Raw genomic sequence first — 21,230 nt, forward strand, 5'->3', positions numbered from 1 at the left:
TCCCCCTTCCCCAATGCTCCAGCCTCCCCCTTCCCCAGTGCTCCAGCCTCCCCCTTCCCCAATGCTCCAGCCTCCCCCTTCCCCAATGCTCCAGCCTCCCCCTTCCCCAGTGCTCCAGCCTCCCCTTCCCCAATGCTCCAGCCTCCCCCTTCCCCAATGCTCCAGCCTCCCCTTCCCCAATGCTCCAGCCTCCCCCTTCCCCAGTGCTCCAGCCTCCCCTTCCCCAATGCTCCAGCCTCCCCCTTCCCCAATGCTCCAGCCTCCCCCTTCCCCAGTGCTCCAGCCTCCCCCCCCCCCCCCCCCCCCCCCCCCCCCCCTTCCCCAGTGCTCCAGCCTCCCCCTTCCCCAATGCTCCAGCCTCCCCCTTCCCCAGTGCTCCAGCCTCCCCCTTCCCCAGTGCTCCAGCCTCCCCCTTCCCCAGTGCTCACACCTTTCCCCTCACTGTAGAGCCCTACCTCCCTCACTGCTCCTCGATCAGCTTCCGACACGAGAGCGGAGAGCCAGAAGCGCTGTGTGCTCAGCAGCTCCGGCTCGGAGGAGCTCAGGGATCCAAACGTTCAAGGGAGAGAAAGAGAGGGTGAGAGCAAGGGTGAGAGGAAGAGAGTGTGACAGACAGAGAGAGGGAGGGGGGGAGTGAGAGAGAGAGAGAGAGAGACAGGGGACTGACTGTGTGTGAGAGAGGCAGAGAGAGAGAGAGAGGGAGTGCACAGAGGGTAAAGGCTGCTTCTAACAATCCGCACCTCACGGCTCAGCGTTATGCTTTCTGGAATGACATCAACACCCCTGGAGTCCAAGCTGGAGCGTGAAGGATACAGGGCAGGGGGAGGGGGGGGGGGGGGGGGGGGGGGAGGGGGGGGGGAGAGGGTGGAACATGTGAACTGTTTTTTCCGATGTCCACAATGCAGTCCGGTGATGGAACGCAGCCACGGGAGAGAGAGAGAGAGAGATAGAGAGGAGAGAGAGAGAGAGAGATAGAGAGGAGAGAGAGAGAGAAAAGCAAAGGCTGACAAGAGAGAAACAGACACTGAGAGTGAGAAAAGCACAGCAACAGACAGACAGACAGACACAGAGTGACACAGAGAGATGGAGAAAGAGAAAGAAAGACGGACACAGAGAGACACTGAAACCTTAAGAGGGAGACACAGACAGTGAGAAAGAGACACAAACACAGACCGAGACAGTTAGAGAGAGAGTGACACAGACAGTGAGAGAGAGTGACACAGAGACAGTGAGAGAGAGACACAGACAGTGAGAGAAAGAGAGTGACAGAGAAGGTGAGAGAGAGCGACACAGAGAAGGCACACAGACAGCCAGAGACTGAGCTGACATGAAGTTTCCAGTTGCTGTCATACAGGAAAATGAGTGGGGAATGAAGTTGTTTAGAATGTGAAGTTTAACTCTTTTTCCCTTCTTCTTGTTGGGAGCAGACGGTGTGAGTCAGAGCTCTGGAATTTAATCCGGGGAAACAGGAGGCAGCAAAGCAGGAGAGCAGCCAAAACACAACAACACCAGCACCATGGAAGCACACCGCTGGCCTGAGCACACACCGACTGGCCTGAGCACACACCGACTGGCCTGAGCACACGCCGACTGGCCTGAGCACACACCGCTGGCCTGAGCACACACCGCTGGCCTGAGCACACGCCGACTGGCCTGAGCACACGCCGACTGGCCTGAGCACACACCGCTGGCCTGAGCACACACCGCTGGCCTGAGCACACACCGACTGGCCTGAGCACACACCGCTGGCCTGAGCACACACCGACTGGCCTGAGCACACACCGACTGGCCTGAGCACACACCGACTGGCCTGAGCACACACCGACTGGCCTGAGCACACACCGCTGGCCTGAGCACACACCGACTGGCCTGAGCACACACCGACTGGCCTGAGCACACACCGACTGGCCTGAGCACACACCGACTGGCCTGAGCACACACCGACTGGCCTGAGCACACACCGACTGGCCTGAGCACACACCGCTGGCCTGAGCACACACCGCTGGCCTGAGCACACACCGCTGGCCTGAGCACACACCGCTGGCCTGAGCACACACCGCTGGCCTGAGCACACACCGACTGGCCTGAGCACACACCGACGGCCTGAGCACACACCGACGGCCTGAGCACACACCGACACGCCGACTGGCCTGAGCACACGCCGACTGGCCTGAGCACACGCCGACTGGCCTGAGCACACGCCGCTGGCCTGAGCACACGCCGCTGGCCTGAGCACACGCCGCTGGCCTGAGCACACGCCGCTGGCCTGAGCACACACCGCTGGCCTGAGCACACACCGCTGGCCTGAGCACACACCGACTGGCCTGAGCACACACCGCTGGCCTGAGCACACACCGCTGGCCTGAGCACACACCGACTGGCCTGAGCACACACCGCTGGCCTGAGCACACACCGCTGGCCTGAGCACACACCGCTGGCCTGAGCACACACCGACTGGCCTGAGCACACACCGACTGGGCATCGGGGACAGAGCAGGGAGCGAGGGAGGGTGAGGGAGGGTGAGAGAGACGGAGGGAAGTGAGGGAGGGAGGGCTAGGGAGGGTGAGGGAGAGTGAGCAGCAGAGGGTCAGAGAGAGCAATGGGGGGGGGGGGATTTGAAGGAGCGAGGGCTTTGCCACCCTACCCTCAGGGCTACACTTGCAGTGAATCCAGCACCAAGTAGATTGGTATAGTTTTTATTCTAACCCTGAGTCACTGGTCCCGTCTGTGCCCATTCAGGTGGACGTTAACCATCCCGTGAGGCTATTGGAAAAGCGAGATTCTCTCTGCCCATGTCCTGGCCGACAATCCCCCAGATTAACCGCTCCGTCACCGCGCAGCTGCTTGTGGGACCTTGCTGTGTGCAAAATGTCTTGCGACGTTCAACTACGTAGTGGGGTTTGTCTCCACATGAGCCCCCAGTCTATTCCCGCTCCCCCCCCCGCATACATGCACCCTTTAATATCCCTCCTCCTTCAGCCTCCAGCTAATATCCTTTGAGAAGAGGTGACAGACTCTGTCTCAACTCCAGTTTGTGGCCAACAATGTTAATACTCTCGCCTCTGAGTCAGAAGGTTGGTCAAGCCACGTCAGTTCTTGGAATCACTTAGTCTCAGCTGATGCTGAATGCCGCCCTGGGGGTGGGGGGGGGCGGAAGGTGCCCGTATTTGGATGAGACGTTAAACCAAGGTCCCATCTGCCTGTTCAGGTGGACGTTAAAGATCCTGTGGCGCTATTTGTAAAGAGAAAGGAGTTTCTCTCTCTCTCCCGGTGTCCTGGCCAACAATCCCCCAAATAAAATCGGTCACTCACTCCATGGCTGGTTGTGGGGACACTGCTGTGCGCCACTGGCTGCTGTGTTTCACCCACAAAATACACAGTCAAATTAGTTTACAGTATATCCTGTGAAGCACTGTGAGATGTCTCAATGATGTGATAAGGCGCTATATCAAATTCAAGGATTATTATTAGTATTCCATTCCCCCGTTGTTATTGTAGTTGTTGTAGACGGTGGCCAGTTTCTGAGCTGTTTACTGAGCTCACTGCCCATTGACACAGTGCATAAAGGATTGGCTCATAGACAGTCTCAACACTGTCCAACTGTCCTGAAATAGACTGGCATTAAATCACAGCACATGCTGAAGGCATTACACACGAGGATGAGGTTAAATTGTCTGCAGATGTCAGGCAGAGGCACCAGGGACTAGGCCCAGAGTCACTGTCGACCGCTCTCGTCCTTTGAACTGTTTATAAACACTTCCGTTCTGTAGCCTGCGTCACCCCAACAATAGGGAGGTCCTAAAATTAGCTCAGAAATGTACACGAGATCACGCACTCTGCAGAGAAAATCTACCTTGATGGTAGACTTCTTAACCCCATTTCCCTGCTTTTTTCCCCCACACCCCCTCATCTCCCCTTTCCTTCTCAAGTCTCTATCCATCTCCCTTCTAAATTTGCCGATCCATTTTGCCTTGAAGGCCACCTGGGCTGTGTGTCCACATTCTCAGTGCCCTGTGTGGGGAGCAATGTTTCCTGATCTCAGCATTATCTGGCGGTGTTTGTGGGCTCTGGGCTGTGTCTGGCAGCAATGTGGGAGTACGTGCAGCACAAGGAAGGTCACTGGCTTGAACTCCGCAGAGTCTGCCATTCATACAGCCCTGTAACCCGCTCGCATACAGCCCTGTAACCAAGCAAACCCCAGAGAGCTGAAAGCAGACTGCACAACAACTCACATTCAATAATAATAATCCTTCCGTTTAATATAGCACCTCATCATGTCATTGAGATTTCTCAGGAAGCTCTTCACAGAATATTGTAAAGTGGATTGACTGTATTTTGGGGGCCAATGCTGCTCACAGCAATATCATGCCCCACAAACAGCCATGAAGTGAGTGACCAATTTTATTTGGGGGAATGTTGACCAGGACACCGGGGGAGAGAAACTCCTTTCTCTATTCGAATAACGCTGCAGGATCTTTAACATCCACCTGAACAGGCAGACAAGACAGGACCTTGGTTTACCGTCAGAAGGACAGCACCTCCGACAATCCAACATACATCTTGCACTGATTATGTGATTCCAAGTCCTGATGTGGGGCTTGAACCCACAACCTTCTGAACTCAGAGGTGAGAGTGTTACCACTGTGTCAGGGTGACACAGGACAGAGCCTTTCACAACGGGAGGAAATCTGAAAGGGCTTCACTGCAAAACTATATTGACTACTTGTTTTGTAGGTGAACATAAACCACCTTTCATCCCAAAGAAATCTCTCAAAGATCTTCACAACCATTCACCCCAAAGAAAGCACTTGAAAGCGCTTTGGAACAACTCGTATTTACACAGTGCTCTAACCTCAAAGACGGGTCTTGAAACTTCCCGACAACTCCCACACACAAGGTCTTTCACAGAGTGAGATGAAGCAGAAACAAAGTGAATGTTATGGAGACAAACCCACTCCAGCAGCACCCCCACAAGCAGCAATCATCAGCATATTGGGATGGGGATGAGCATTGACATAGATTATACAGTATACTCCCCCTCTCCCCCTCCCTCCCTCTCCAACTGAGACTGCTTATACTCCACACGAGTCTCCCCACTCCTCACTCTCTCCCACTATTCCCTGCTGCATCATACTATGACTTCTCAATGACTTATAGTGATTAAGGCGCTACATCCAACGCAAGGATTATTATTAGTATTCTCTTAAAGAATCTGAAAGGACACATAACCCAGCATTAACAGTTATTTATTTTGTTCGGATATAGCGCCTTTCACGTGGGGAGGACATCCCCGGCAGCAAAACACTCAGGGCAGCAGCAGGAAGGCGGGCGAGAGTGGGGGTATGCGCGCAACAAGCCAAAGAGAATAAAGTAATACTCTTCCCAAACAGAAACAAAAGTGGGTAACACGTAAGGTAAGAAGTGGGATTGCACAGCCGTGACCAGCCCCGCGCACACGCGGCCCGTTACCCACACAGTAATCTGTGTCCTGTCACAGTGCTGCAGCACAATACCAAGACACCGCCAAACAGAGCGGAGACCAGTGCTGCAACCAGCCCGATCCCACAGGCACTCCTTACACTCTGTCCCCCCTCCCTCCCACTCTCCCTCCCTCTCACACACTCTCTCCCTCCCACTCTCCCTCCCTCCCACACACTCTCTTCCTCCCACTCTCCCTCCCTCCCTCTCTCCCTCCCTCTCACACACTCCCTCCCACAGTCCCTCATCATCTCCTCCCCGTACCTTGGAGTGGCCCAGGAGGGCTGTGTGAATGCCAGGCTGGGGGGCTGTGAGCCTGGGGGGGCCGGGGGATGTGAGCCTGGGGGCTGTGAGCCTGGGGGCTGCGAGCCTGGGGGGCTGGGGGCTGCGAGCCTGGGGGCTGTGAGCCTGGGGGCTGTGAGCCTGGGGGCTGCGAGCCTGGGGGCCTGGGGGCTGGGGGCTGTGAGCCTGGGGGGCTGGGGGCTGCGAGCCTGGGGGCTGTGAGCCTGGGGGGCTGCGAGCCTGGGGGGCTGCGAGCCTGGGGGGCTGCGAGCCTGGGGGGCTGCGAGCCTGGGGGGCTGTGAGTCTGGGGGGCTGTGAGCCTGGGGGGCTGGGAGCTGTGAGCCTGGGGGCTGTGAGCCTGGGGGGCTGTGAGCCTGGGGGGCTGTGAGCCTGGGGGGCTGTGAGCCTGGGGGGCTGTGAGCCTGGGGGGCTGTGAGCCTGGGGGGCTGTGAGCCTGGGGGGCTGTGAGCCTGGGGGCTGGGCTGTGAGCCTGGGGGCTGTGAGCCTGGGGGGCTGTGAGCCTGGGGGGCTGTGAGCCTGGGGGGCTGCTGGGCTGGGAGCCTGGGAGGACCTGGAGAGGGTCTCTCCCCCCAGACCTCTCCCCTCCTCTCGGTGCTCAGTCCTGGCTCAGTTATGCCAAAAATGCCACAGGCAGTTGTGTGGCCAAATAAGGCAACGCGACGTGTAAACAAACCCCGGGATCAGAATCAGCGCCGCGGTCCCTCTCTCTCTCTCTGTAATGTGTTTCTTGTCCTATTGAGTCAAGGAGTCCAATACACACTCACACTCACACACAGTGAGTTACACACACTCACTCACACACAACAACAAGATTCCATTTATAGAGTGCCTTTCACGTCAGGAGGACGTCCCAAAGCGCTGTGTGTAACTCACACAGTGAGTTACACACACACACACAGTGAGTTACACACACTCATAGTAAGCTTCTTACTCACACACTCACACACAGTGAGTTACACACACACAGTGAGGTACACACACACACAGTAAGCTCCACACTCACACACACTCACACACAGTAAGCTCCACCACACACCACCACACACAGTAAGCTCTACACTCACACACACACACACACACACACACAGTAAGCTCCACACACACACACACACACACAGTAAGCTCCACACTCACACACAGTAAGCTCCACACCCACACACACACACACACACACAGTAAGCTCCACACTCACACACACTCACACACAGTAAGCTCCACACTCACACACACTCACACACAGTAAGCTCCACACTCACACACACAGTAAGCTCCACACTCACACACACACACTCACACACACAGTAAACTCCACACTCACACACACACACTCACACACACAGTAAGCTCCACACTCACACACACTCACACTCACACACACTCACACACAGTAAGCTCCACACTCACACACAGTAAGCTCCACACTCACACACACTCACACACAGTAAGCTCCACACTCACACACACACTAAGCTCCACACTCACACACACACACACACACACAGTAAGCTCCACACTCACACACACTCACACACAGTAAGCTCCACACTCACACACACACACACACAGTAAGCTCCACACTCACAGCTGATAGTCTTTCCCCCCGAAGTCGCTGTTGCAGACACTGATCCCCTCACAACACTGTCAGGAGGTGTAGGTGCTCAGGACCAGCAGCGATGGGGTGGGTGATGGACCTCCCCAGTGAGGGCAGACTATAGTGTTACAGGATGGCTAATTACAGCCTCCAGCTCCTCTCTCTCTCTCTCTCTGGCAAACCCACAGGAATACCAGCCTTCCTCAGACTAGGAACGGGACTGTAGGATAGGGAAAGACTTCAAGCCTTCTCCAGCTGCACATCCATGTGCTACGTTTTTTTTATATAATCGATTAATTTGTTTTTCTTCCAAATAACAGAAGCAACAAGTGAACCAAGAACACTGCCAACATGTTCCGCCACGCACTGTGTGTGTGTGTGTGTGACACCCCTTACTCCAGCTTCAGCCCCACACCTTTTCACCTTCAGCCACAAAACACAGTCAATTTACTTTACAGTATATCCTGTGAAGCGCTTTGAGATGTCTCAAAGACGCTATAAGGCGCTGTATTAAATGCCAGGATTATTATTATTCATGTCAGGCAGAGCTGAACTGTGGAATATTCTTAAATTTAGTCTAAATTTAGAAACCATTCTTTCTCCAGTTCTTAAAAAGAACATGGCTTCCAGAATACAACTGGATTTAAAAATATTCCAAATTTTATTGATGAAAATAATAATCTTTGAATTTGATACAGCGCCTTATCACGTCTTCTCGACGTCTCAAAGCGCTTCACAGAATACACTGTAAAGTGAATTGACTATATATTTGTGGGTGAAACGCGGCAGCCAATTGCACACAGCAGCGTCCCACAGACAGCCGTGGGTTGAAGTGACCAATTTATTATTGTTTTATATGGGATACAGCTCAAAGCTTGTGCTATAATTACCATTGAGTGTAATAACCATATGTTTGTAGGCAAAGAATGGCAGCCGACAAGCAATTAACCTGGGGGATTGTCAGCTGGAAACCTGGGGGAAAGTGCTTTCTGGTTTCCCAATAGCGTAGTGGGATCTTTAACTACCACCTGAACAGACAGCCACAGACTGTTTGGTTTAAAGATTCACTGAAAGTACAGCGTCTCCAACAATGAAGTGCTGAGTGTCAGCCTCGACCACAGGCTCAAACCCACAACCTCCGGACACACGGACCAGAGAGCCAGCTTTCAAATTCCTAGTCATCCACACAGGCACGTAGTAATGTTCTTCCCTGCCTCGCCCTCACCCCTCCCTCATCCTAGCACCGTCCCTCAGCCTCACCCCTCCCTCGCCCTCACCCCTCCCTCATCCTCGCCCTGTCCCTCGCCTCCCCCCTCCCCCACTCACCTTCCATACTGTCCTCCCGATGGACATTGAAGTTTTCGTACGAATCCCAACGGATTAGGGGGTCTGACGTATTGTAGTCCACAGATACACTCGGTCCATTTTCCAGGTGCTCCATACCTGTACCAGAGTTGTCACCCGTTAGTGACCGAATCATCCCGTTAAACTGTGACCCCCCCCACCCCCGCCCGCCCTCCACATCTCCTATCCCACCATTTTACACACAACAATGTCCCACAAGCAACCATGAGGTGACCCACTGATTAACCTGGGAGATTGGCCACCTCCACCATATTGAGAGCTTTTTCCCCCAAAAGTGTTATAGGATCTTTGTTTCCCCGAACAGGCACACGGGACCTCGATTTAACATAGAAATTTACAGCATCCAAGGCCGTTGTGTCTGTGCTGGCTACGCCAGAGGAACCCATTCACCTGAACTCTGAAGGGTGTCAGCTGTGACAATTCAGTGCTCCCCCAGTCCTGTGCTGGAGAGACTGTGAGCTCCAAGGCCCTGAGTGGGGCTGAAGCCCACAGCCTCCTAACTGCGAGGCGGGAGGCAACAAACAGAGAGAACATCCAGGGCTACGGAGGAGAAACTGTGCCAAGGGTTTTAACTGAGTTGTGAGGTGTCTATGTGTCAGGATGGCCGCGGGGCGCCCTGTAACCCAGACACAGTGTCCTGAGCCAGGTGCTGACTGCCTCGTGCAACAAGGCCCCGGCCCTCTGGCGCCAAGTGTCAGGCTGCTGGAGATTTATTGGCCTATAAAGAGCGCCAGCACTGTGTGTTAAAGCCAAGGCCTATATATACCCCCATCTCTCCAGATCTGAGGACTGTGCGTCATTGCAGACCAGGCTATTTACAGCCCCCGCTCCCAAAATTCATCTAAATCCACACTGAAGGGGCAAATGGCCATGTACATAGAGATGAAAGACTTAAGCAACAGATTTTATTTAAACGTTCAGATGGAAAGGAAGTAAAGAGGAGAACGAGGCCATTCGGCCTATATTGAGCCTGACCATTGCTGCTCCTATCTTACTGTTTATTACTAACCCCACTTCCCAGCTCTCGCTTCACTTCCCTTAATATCTGTCCTGCTCAGCTGCTTACCCAGTTCCCTTTTGAACGATTCTACAGGGGACAGAGGGAGCAAGAGAAGAGGAACGAGAAAGAGAGAGAGAGAAGGAACAAGAGACAGGGCGAAAGGGATCGAGAGAGGTAAGCAGAAAGAGAGAGGAAAAAAGGAGAGGAAGAATGAGCTGGAGAGAGACAGAGCATTAGAGAGGAAAGGCATACGAAACACAAGGCTAAGTGAAGGAAACGGAAGCCGTGGTGACAGCTGACAGCTGTGGAAGGGTCACTGTGCCCCTGATAGAAATACCTCAGCCTGGACACCAGACCCACCTCGGATCTTCTCTGGGCCAAACGAGAAGACAAACTCCACTTTGGCGTATTCAGGGAATCTGTCATCTGAGGGGAGACGGGAGGTTAGACACATGGAGCCCAGTGATGGATCACCCGACAGGCTGTAAGCCAGAAACCCCCCCCAACCTCCCGCCCCCGAGCCCAAAATACTCTGTGATCAGATCATTACAGATAGGCAGATCACCTTGGGTTTGAGGGGTGGAGGGGGACGGGTGAGGGGTGGGAGGTCGGGCGAGGGGTGGTCGGGCGAGGGAGGGGGTCGGGCGAGGGAGGGGGTCGGGCGAGGGAGGCGGTCGGGCGAGGGAGGAGGTCGGGCGAGGGAGGAGGGGGGGGCAGATTCTGCGGTGTGCATCTCCAAGTTTGTTGAACGGGAAGAGCAGGTATCGAGGGTCAGTGGAGGGCCCCTCAACACGCGGATGAGGTGAGGCGTGAAAATCTGACTCGGGATGTTTACCTTTGAAGGCATCGTCCAGGTCCTCCTTAGCGAAGACCAGACCGAGGTCGTGGACAGCGCAGGTGTGGAACTGCAGCCGGAACACCACATCTCTGCTCGGGCTGCGGAACTTCTTGTGGTAGCATTTCAGCTGTGAGAGCCGGACACAGAGGTGCTGTCACTCCTCCCCATCGCTCCCCCAGCGTTATCTCCCCCCACCTTCCCCGGTAACCATAATAATAAAAATAATAATCCTTCAACGTGAGCCAAGCCTGTAGTATTGACACGTTCTCCAGTGTTTCCCAGGGCCTTGCTGTCCGCTCTGGTCACTGTGTATTTACTGGCTGACGGTGTTACATTGCTGTGTGCAAAAGATGTCAGGAAACAGCTCAGAGACGAATGAGTGATTTGTCGTCAGCCAGGACACTGGCGGAGAGAAACCCACGTCCATTTTCCCAACAGCGTCTTTAACGGCCGCCTGAACAGGCAGTGGTTTAATGTCCTGTCACCAGTGACTATGCAGTGCTGCCCCAGCACTGTGTTCAGATATCAGCCTCAATTGTGAGCTCAAAGTTCCTGATGTGGGATTTTGAACGTGTGATTGCGGGTGTCAGTGGGAATAGATTAAGTGTAGAGTTCCTGCCCTCTGATGGAGCAGGTTCCTGGGATAGTATAAACACAGCTGTGCTGAGCTGAGCTCCCTCACTGTACTCGCACCTGAACTGCTCAATCACCAGCAAACTACACTCAGCTCACACTAATCCCTTAATCTCTCCCATTTGCCGAGTGTTAACAGGAAACGTGATCATTGCTGTGACCAGGGAGATGGGCTTATCAAGTCACGATCACAGAGGGTCACGAGGGGGTAACTAGTGCTGCTGATGTCAATGTGTCGACCAGTCGGTCACCAGAGGCTCACGTTTAAACTATTCCCCAAAAGGATGCAAAGGGGAGGTTAGAACCTCTGTCTTTACACAGCGAGCGGGGAGGGTGAGGGGGGCGAGGAATAGAATGGGGGCTCACGTGGAGACAAACACCAGCACGGTCTGGCCAGGCTCAATGGCCCGTCGCTGTGCAGGAAGCAACAATTCAGGAGTAAAAAGATTAACACACTCTCGTCCCCAGAACCCCATCCCCTCTTGAATTTACCCACACAATCTGCCTCCACCTCCCCGCCTCATCCTCTCTACATTCCCCGCCTGCTCTCTGACCTGCCTGCTCTCCCCCTCCTCCCGGGGGGCTCTCCCTGTCACTTACCAGGATATCTCCCTTGAGCATGAGGCCGGGCTCGATGGTGATGCACACACTGTTCTGACCGTCACTCGGGACGGTGCTGGCCAGGTTCAGAGAGGAAAAGACAGAGAATTAGTGTTACCAGCAAACGGCTGAGGGAGGCCCTGGTACCAGCGCGGAGTGCAGTTATACTCACTAGATGCCCGAGGTGTAGACCGGCTGCATCCCCTGGTAAATCCGCAGGAAGGGACGGCAACCTGGGGCAACAGGACAGTCAGTATCCAGTCAGTCACACTTCAAACAGAGAGAGAGAGGAGGGGACAGAGAGAGGGGAAGGGGAGAGATAGAGAGAGGAGAGAGAGGGGGGAGAGAGAGAGAGAGGAGGGGGATTATAGAGAGGGGGGATAGAGAGAGGGGGGAGAGAGACAGGAGGAGGGGGATAGAGAAGGGGGAGAGAGACAGGAGGAGGGGGATAGAAAGGGGGGAGAGAGAGCTGGAAGAGGCATTACTCACCGTGTTGAGACTCGAAGCTGGGTACGCCGTGCATGATGACATGATGCAGGAAGAGAGGTTTGTTGTTCATCTTAATGGAGCCGGTCAGGAGGCCACTGAAGTAATGGACGTACCTATAGCAACAACAGCGGTCAGTGTCCAGCCAGCGCTGGCCCACCCCCACGCTACTGTGTTCTCTCACTGACCACTAGACCCTGTTACTACCATACCTCGACTGACCCCCAGTCCCCCCGCACCACCTGCCCACTGCCCCCCGCACCCTCCGCCACTGCCATGACTACCCTGGAGCCTTCTGAGGGGAAGTCCCAGCCTCACCTCCTCTGGGAGGGCTGCCCGACCGGCAGCACTTTATCTTCATAGAACTTCTTCATGGCGAATCTGTCCAGAGCCTGGTCCGCACTTGGGAGACAATGAGGAACATCCAATAATAATAATAATAATCCTCGCATTTGATACAGCGCCTTATCACGTCTCAAAGCGCTTCATGGAATATACTGTAACACCCCCCCACCAGTTACCCCCCCACCCCCCCGAGCACCAGCACAGACGAGGAGTTGGATGGTGTAGTTTCCATGATTATATTTTGCATTTCCAGACGCGGTGCCGGACACCATGTGCAGAGCCTCTGTCTGGTCACTGGGGGGCGGTATCGAGCTGCGATCGAACGCTGCTGCCTTCGGGGGCTCGGGATGAGGACGGCAACGGCCGGGAGCAACCGGATAGCATCCCGGAGCACTTACACTCACTACCACAGTAGTAACACTACCCGCTCCGCAGTAACACTACCCGCTCCGCAGTAACACTACACACTCTGTAGTAACACTACACACACTGCAGTAATGCATTACACACACTGCAGTAGCACTAGAGTGAGGAGTATTAATTGAATGGCGGTGTATAGCTCGGAGCAGAGGAGTAATAGGACTTAGGAGCGCAGATCCTTGAAAGTGGCAGCACAAGTGGAAAAGGCTGTGGGAAAGCTAATAGTATTCTGGGCTTGATACACAAGGCAGCGAGGACAAAAGTAAAGCAGTAATGCTGGATTAGTACCAAACTCTATAGGCCACGGCTGGAGTATTACGTTCAGTTGTGGGCAGCTCACTTCAGGAACGTTGTTAGGGGTGGGGTGGGTAGAGGAGATTTAGGAGAATGATCCCAGCGATGAGGAGGGGCTTCAGCTATGAGGAATTGTTCTGTTCTCATTGGAGCTGATAATAACAATAATAACTCTTGCATTTGATATAGTGCCTTATCATGTTGTTGAGATGTTTCAAAGCGCTTCGCAGAATACACTATGAGGTGTAGTGACTGTGTATTTTGTGGGCGAAATGCAGCAGCCAATTATGCACAACAGTGTTCCACGAACAGTCATGGATTGAGTGACCAAATTATTATTATTTATGGAGGGATTATTACCCCTGGAAAAGTAACAACTGGTTCCTACTTACTGTTAGGTAAACAGAGGCACGTGGAGGCAACCTACCCGGGAATCGAACCTGGGTCCGCTCGCTTGCCAGACGAGCGCACTAACCACTGCGCTACAGGGCGTCAGTCACAAGATAATCACAGGAGCAAAAGGAGAACTTGGGAGAATGTTTTCACTCAGAGAGCTGTTAGGATGTGGAACACCAGATAAAGTGGGGAGAGAGAGAGAGAGTCCCTCGTGGGTTTCAAATAGACGGGTTTATGGACATTAGAGGCTTGAAGGGAAGTGGGGATAGGGCTGGGCGGTGGGATTACATGGACACCTTGCTCTGAGAGTCAGTGCGGGATCCATGAGCTGAATGGCCTCTGTTCTAAATGTCAGTGATTCAATGGGTAGCCCCACAGGGTGTGTGTTCTATGACGGGGCGAGTGTTGGCTGTGGCTGAGGTTGTGGCTGTGGTTGTGGCTGTGGCTGAAGCTATGGCTGTGACTGAGGCTGAGGTTGTGGTTCTGGTTGAGGCTGAGGCTGTGGCTATGGCTGTGGGCTATGGGCGTGGCTGAGGCTCAGTCTGTGGTTGTGGCGGTAGCTATGGCTGTGGTTGTGGTGGTAGCTATGGCTGTGGCTGAGGCTGAGGCTGTGGTTGTGGCTGAGGCTGTGGTTGAGGCTGTGGTTGAGGCTGTAGCTATGACTGAGGCTGTGGCGGTGGCTGTGGGCTGTGGCTGTGGCGGTGGACTGTGGCGGTGGGCTGTGGGCTGTGGCTGTGGTTGAGGCTGTGGCGGTGTCTGTGGCGGTGTCTGTGCGGTGGCTGTGGCGGTGGCTGTGGCTGTGGCTGTGGCGGTGGGCTGTGGGCTGTGGGCTGTGGCGGTGGGCTGTGGCGGTGGCTGTGGGCTGTGGCGGTGGCTGTGGGCTGTGGCCGTGGGCGGTGGGCTGTGGCGGTGGGCTGTGGGCTGTGGCGGTGGCTGTGGCTGTGGCGGTGGCTGTGGCGGTGGGCCGTGGCGGTGGGCTGTGGCGGTGGCGTGGGGTGGCGTGGCGGTGGCGGTGGCGGTGGGCTGTGGCGGTGGCGGTGGCCGTGGCCATGGCCGTGGCGGTGGCCGTGGCGGTGGCCGTGGCGGTGGCCGTGGCGGGAGCTGTGGCGGTGGCCGTGGCGGTGGCTGTGGCGGTGGCCGTGGCGGGAGCTGTGGCGGTGGCCGTGGCGGTGGCCGTGGCGGGAGCTGTGGCGGTGGCCGTGGCGGTGGCCGTGGCGGTGGCCGTGGCGGTGGCGGTGGCCGTGGCGGGAGCGTGGTGCCTGGTACCTGGCTGAGATGTTGCTGTAGTGCATGTAAGCAGCGATCACCACACCCATCCTTCCTCGGTTACCCTGGAAACCAAAATCGCATCAACGTCCTTAGTGAGTCCCACAGTGAGTGCGTCATCCACAGCGTCTCTCACACACACCCACACACACACACAGCGTCTCACACACACTCACACACAGCGTCTCACACACACACACACACAGCGTCTCACACACACACACACAGCGTCTCACACACACCACACAGCGTCTCACACACACACACAGCGTCTCACACACACACACACACAGCGTCACACACACCCACACACAGCGTCTCACACACACACACACAGCGTCTCACGCACACACAGTGTCTCACGCACACACAACCACAGCATCTCACACACACACCACCTACACACACAGCATCTCACACACACACACACACACACGCACGCGGACCTTGTTGTGGATAACGACCACATGCTGGCAGTCGGAGTTCAGCCAGGTGTCCATGGCTTTACATATACTGCAGATCTTGTCCAGAGCCGGAGCGTGGAGATCAGGCCATCCGAAGTCCAGCACCTAAACCACCAGCACATAGTGTGAGAGCGTTAGCCAGAGGCCAACAACAACTTGCACTTATATAGCGTCCTCCATGCAGGACAGAGTCTCAGAATGCTTAACAGTGGTGGAGCCTGACTCCGAGCCCCAGGGGGGTGGGGGGGCGCGACAAAAAGAGAGATTTCTAGCTGGACTTGAAAAAGGGGAGAGAGGGCACGAGGCGGAGGGATTGAGGAGAGTGTTCCAGAGTTTCGGGGCATAGTGGCTGAATGTGTGACCTCCAATTGTGGCGGAAGACATGAGGGATGAGCAGGAGCCGGTGCCAGTTGAGCTGAGGCGCCGGGTGCTGGATTGGGGAGTGAGGAGGCCGGAGAGGGAGGGAGGAGGTGCCCAGGGAGTGAAGGGATTTGAACACGAGAGTGAGAGGATCTTGAAGTCGATCTGTTTGGTGATGTGGACCCGGTGGAGCCCGGGCCAGAACTGCTGAGATGTGGGGACGGAGTTTGGTCCGGGTCAGTATGCGTTAGTACAGGGAGTGGGGATTGGCTATAGATTGTCCTGGGACAGTGACAGGGAGTGGGGACTGGGTACAGACTGTCCTGGGACAGTGACAGGGAGTGGGGACTGGGTACAGACTGTCCTGGGACAGTGACAGGGAGCGGGGACTGGGTACAGACTGTCCTGGGACAGTGACAGGGAGTGGGGACTGGGTACAGACTGTCCTGGGACAGTGACAGGGAGCGGGGACTGGGTACAGACTGTCCTGGGACAGTGACAGGGAGTGGGGACTGGGTGCAGACTGTCCTGGGACAGTGACAGGGAGCGGGGACTGGGTACAGACTGTCCTGGGACAGTGACAGGGAGTGGGGACTGGGTACAGACTGTCCTGGGACAGTGACAGGGAGCGGGGACTGGGTACAGACTGTCCTGGGACAGTGACAGGGAGTGGGGACTGGGTACAGACTGTCCTGGGACAGTGACAGGGAGCGGGGACTGGGTACAGACTGTCCTGGGACAGTGACAGGGAGTGGGGACTGGGTACAGAGTGTCCTGGGACAGTGACAGGGAGTGGGGACTGGGTGAGGACAGAATGGATAGGGCCGGAGGGATGGGGTTTGTAGAAAATGTGACAGTCCCGAATTGTTTGGTCTCACCTTGGGATTGAATTTGCTGATATCATGACGTCTCTCGGACAGGTTAAAGATCTGAAAAAGTCCAAAAGGAATGTCACTGAATGCTCGTCTTGCTCAAACCTGTGTTTGATTATCTATTAGCCCCATTCCACAAGCAGTTTATCTCTAACACTCTGAGGGCTGAGACCCCCTCTCTCAGCGCAAACAGTTTTGTTATAAAGTTTAAGAAGGCAAATTGTCAATTGGAGGCCGGTGTCTGTTTGTCCAAATGAAGCCTGGAGATAAGAACTGACCGCAGTTCTGCATTGTCCTGAAGTTCAAACGGAACGGTGTGACCATCAGAGGCTGAGGCTCTGCTTCACACACAGCTCAATTTACAACATGTTCATAGCTGATCACTTGATCGGTTTCCGTGTGTTAGACACACGGCTGACCATGGTGTTGGGTTTCCGCGTGTCAGTCACACGGCTGATCATAGTGTTGGGTTTCCATGTGTCAGACACACGGCTGATCATAGTGTTGGGTTTCCATGTGTCAGACACCCGGCAGATCATAGTGTTGGGTTTCCATGTGTCAGACACACGGCTGATCATGATGTTGGGTTTCCATGTGTCAGACACACGGCTGATCATGATGTTGGGTTTCCATGTGTCAGACACACGGCTGATCATGATGTTGGGTTTCCATGTGTCAGACACCCGACTGAGCAAAAAAAAGCTGTGAGTTAGTAAGAGTCTCTGACCAGGTAATTGTCACCATGTTTGGACAACAGCATCTGTGCCACTTCCCTCAGGTTCCCACGGTAACTGTGCTCCTCCACGCTGCTGGGGAAGGAGACGGAGATGATCCGTTCGGTGATGTAGGTCAGGTCGACGTCCGATGGCTCCTCCATGGTTTGTACCAGACTTGTGCTCCTGTGTGACAGTCAATCATTAACACCTGCTCTGTCTCCGACACGCTCTCTGCCGCAGTGCCAGCTGCTGTGTGTACAGCACAGGCCACGTCACAGGAACAATCGCATAACCAAGTTGCACACAGCAATTTCCCAGACACAGACATGACGTGAGTGACCAATTCCATTTGGGGAGTGTTGGCCAGGACACTGGTAGACAGAAACTCCCTTCTCTTTTCGACGAGTGCCGTGGGAATTATAACATCCACCTGAACAGGCAGACGGACCTCGGTTTAACATCTCATCTGAAGGATGTGCATCTGACAAAATAGTGCTCCCCCAACACAGCCTAGAATGTGAGTTCCAAGTCCCAACACACGGCTCAGACCTACAAACGTCTAACTCAGAGGCCAGAGTGTAACCGGCTGAGCCAGGCTGACAAGTGCATGTTCACGTTCAGTAGATGACGGGTAAAAGACAACAATTTCCCTATACACACACACACACACTTACACACACAGACTCAAACACACATATATACTCACTCACACACACACGTACTTACTCTCTCACACATACATTCACACAACCCACTCACCTGGACAGTCTGGGTCTTGACTGAAGACTTTTGGAGGATTTGGTAGAACCCTGGAAACGAGAGAGTGAGAGTAAGAGCTCAGTGGTCCTGATTAGTACAGTGTGACAGAAACATACCAGAAATATGGACCCTGAGGCAGAGATTAGAACCAAATGTCCAGCACACTCTCAACCCAGTTCAGCCAGCCTTTCACCCTCTCTCATCCAGGTCAGAAGGCTGTGGGTTAAAGTCCCACATTCAAGACTTTGAATTCAAAGCTCAGGCTGATTGATGCTCCAGCACAGTACTGGGGGCTGCTGCATTGTCGACGGTGCCGTCTTTCAGATGAGACATTAAACTTGAGGTCCCGTCTGTGCCTGTTCAAATGGAAATGTACAGGGCACGGGGTCAGGGTAGAGGATAGGTGAAGGATATTGCGACAGGCAATTGTGGTGGCAGTAAAGAGAGTGATGGGGGTGTTGAGGGGAACTAGGATGTGGAACCAGGTGATAGAGCATGAGGCACAGTAATGAGAAGTATGTACAGAGATCTGATCACTAGGGCAGTTGTAGTCACCAGAGTAGGCAGCGAAGGACAGTGAGACTGGAGGCTGGAATCAGGTAGGAGCTCGAACAAGAGCTTCTGTAAATGTTCACAGGGAGAAAAAGGCTCACGGGGAGATCAGGGAGATCAGGGAGAATGACTGACTTTACACAGAGACAGGTGGGGAGTGAGTGGAGTGGAGGGAGGAGTGTAGATTGTAGTTAGCAATGATCAGTTCAGGTCTCAGGCTATACTGTACACAGGACTAATCCTCTGTATGGTCACCTCTCGGATGTCTCTTTTCAAGGTTGAAAGGCCCTGGTTTATCTGGTCTTTCCTCACAGCTCCATGATGTCTCTTTGTGGTGAGTTGAGTGTCTGAGATAGTCCTGGGTAAGAGATTGATCAGTGATCTCTGATCTTGTGTATCCTTCTGACAGCTACACAAGGTAGCTCTGTCTGACTGTCTATCTGTATCGTTCTGTGTCTCTGTCTTCAATTTCACAAAACACGACGTGATTAGGCGCTATATCAAATGCAAGGATTATTATTATAGAACACTCTCCCCCATGTCCCGTTTTATACCCACCCCTCCTCGCCTCTGTTAAGCATAATCTTCACACTGGCTGCACCTCTTTCTTTGCCAACAGCATCCTGCTCACAAACCCACAAATAGATTCAGTAACTATACAATCAGATCAATCTGCCTCCTTCCCTCCTCAGCCACTCCCATGTCACAGTACCCCCCCCACCCCCCACACACTGAGCTGCCCCTAGACTCCCATGTCACCCCCCCACCCCCACACACACTGAGCAGCCTCGAGACTCCAGCCTCTTACAATTAACTCAGTCAGGAATCCGCTCTGGCCTCAAGCTGACATCACACACACACAGAATAAACTAAATCTCTTTCGGTTGTGAGTGGGGCCATGTCTTATGACCTGGTTTGTGTCACTCACAACGAGCTCGGTGGGCGTGAGCCCCCCCCGATTGGGGCTCTTGCTCACTGACAGTGGCCAGACTCTCACACAACCTCCCGTCTAACCTCACTAGCAAACCAGCAGATACAGTGTTCAGGTATGCTCTTCTCTCTCTCCCTCTCTCCCTCCCTAACTCTTCCCCTTTCTCTCCATTTACTCCCCTTTGTTTCTGCTCCCATCTCCCTCCTTCTCCCCGTTCTCCCACCCCTTCACTCTCTTACCCTTCGTTCTCGTTCTCCCTCTCTCGTTCACCTCCCATTCTCTTCCATTCTCCCTCTACCTCACATTCTCTCCCTCTCTTGCCATTCTCATCTCTTTCACACATTCTCTCACTTTCTCTTTCACCGCCTCTTCCTCTCTCACTGTTTCTCACTCAGCCTCTCACCCTCCCTCTTTCACACTCCCTCCCTCTCTTCACCCCCACCTGCTCACCTCTGTGAAACTCCTCATGCTCCATCTCCAGAACATGGTGCTCTCTCTCTCTCTTCGCCAAGATCTCACAATACGCTGTGTTGTGGGGATCAGGGGTTTTCCTTTTATTTTGTGTTATTCTCTCTGGAGTCACTCAGCGTTGGTGGGATTTAACAGGCAGGCTGCTGGGTGGCTTCTCTGGCATACTCTCTGCTCCCATTTCTCCTCCTCTCTTGTGGTTCAGTTGCATGACCACAACAGTATCTGGCTGTTTGTAGTCTGCTCCTCTCCACATGACATCCCTCCCGCCCTCTCTCGCTCACTTGCTTGCTCATTCCTTCCCTCCCTCGCTCCCGTGTACCACATCAGCTGATAGGCAATGAACGGGTAATGCCATTAGCGTCCTTAATTCACAACATCTGAACCACATAACTCGGGTTTAACCCTTTGACTACCCTGTCGGCAAGCATGGAGCTGTTAGGTCAAACATAAGTCTCCCTCAACCTAATTCTCTCTCTCTCGTCAATGTTTTTCCAAAGCTTGAATCCTACTCATGTTTCTAGGGAGATTTCTGCACTCTACTCCAGGAGTGGAAACGTGACGGGGGAGGCTATTCAGTCCATCCAGCCTGCTTCACCAGTTTATTAGACCATCGCAGATCTTTTGATCTCATTTCCCCACCTATTCCCCCATAACCCCACAATCCCATTAATCTATCAATCACCCTCTAAATCAATTGCATCTCCACAGCCCCCAGTACTGTGAGTGCCGCTCTCAACCACCCTGTGTAGGTAGTTATGCTTTCTGATCTCACCTCTAACTGCTCTCATGTAATGGAAAGCCTGTGCTCCTGGTTTGGGATCCTCCACTGTCCAGGTTGTCAAGTCCCTTCGCTATTATATCACATGCCTGAATGAGATTGCTACTTAACTTCCTCAGGATTGGAGCAATGCAACACAAGCCCTCCTGGCCTCTCACCGTCAAAACCTCTCTTAAGAGGAGGAAGGGTGTGATGGAGTTTGGGCGGATGCAGAGAGAAGACAAGACCTGTTTTTGTCATAGAATATATGATTGGATTGTACAGGTGATCAGCATATAAACAGTTTTTCTCTTCTCTGTGGGTCCTCTCAAA

At 54.0% G+C, this 21,230-nt stretch overlaps 1 protein-coding gene across 1 annotated transcript in view; it reads right to left on the minus strand.

Annotated features, from left to right (window-relative positions):
- The window catches only part of LOC103190408 (tensin-like), a 78,180-nt gene that overhangs the window by 20,672 nt on the left and 36,278 nt on the right, over positions 1-21,230 (minus strand). The window contains 12 exon segments of the mRNA XM_007911169.2: positions 8,699-8,815; positions 10,098-10,163; positions 10,573-10,702; positions 11,809-11,884; positions 11,981-12,041; positions 12,298-12,410; positions 12,613-12,696; positions 15,016-15,080; positions 15,462-15,584; positions 16,718-16,768; positions 17,439-17,610; positions 18,187-18,236. Of these exon segments, the coding sequence (XP_007909360.2) occupies positions 8,699-8,815; positions 10,098-10,163; positions 10,573-10,702; positions 11,809-11,884; positions 11,981-12,041; positions 12,298-12,410; positions 12,613-12,696; positions 15,016-15,080; positions 15,462-15,584; positions 16,718-16,768; positions 17,439-17,610; positions 18,187-18,236 (1,108 nt within the window).

This window comes from Callorhinchus milii, unplaced genomic scaffold, assembly GCF_018977255.1.
Source record: "Callorhinchus milii isolate IMCB2004 unplaced genomic scaffold, IMCB_Cmil_1.0 Scaffold6, whole genome shotgun sequence".
Lineage (NCBI taxonomy): Eukaryota > Metazoa > Chordata > Chondrichthyes > Chimaeriformes > Callorhinchidae > Callorhinchus > Callorhinchus milii.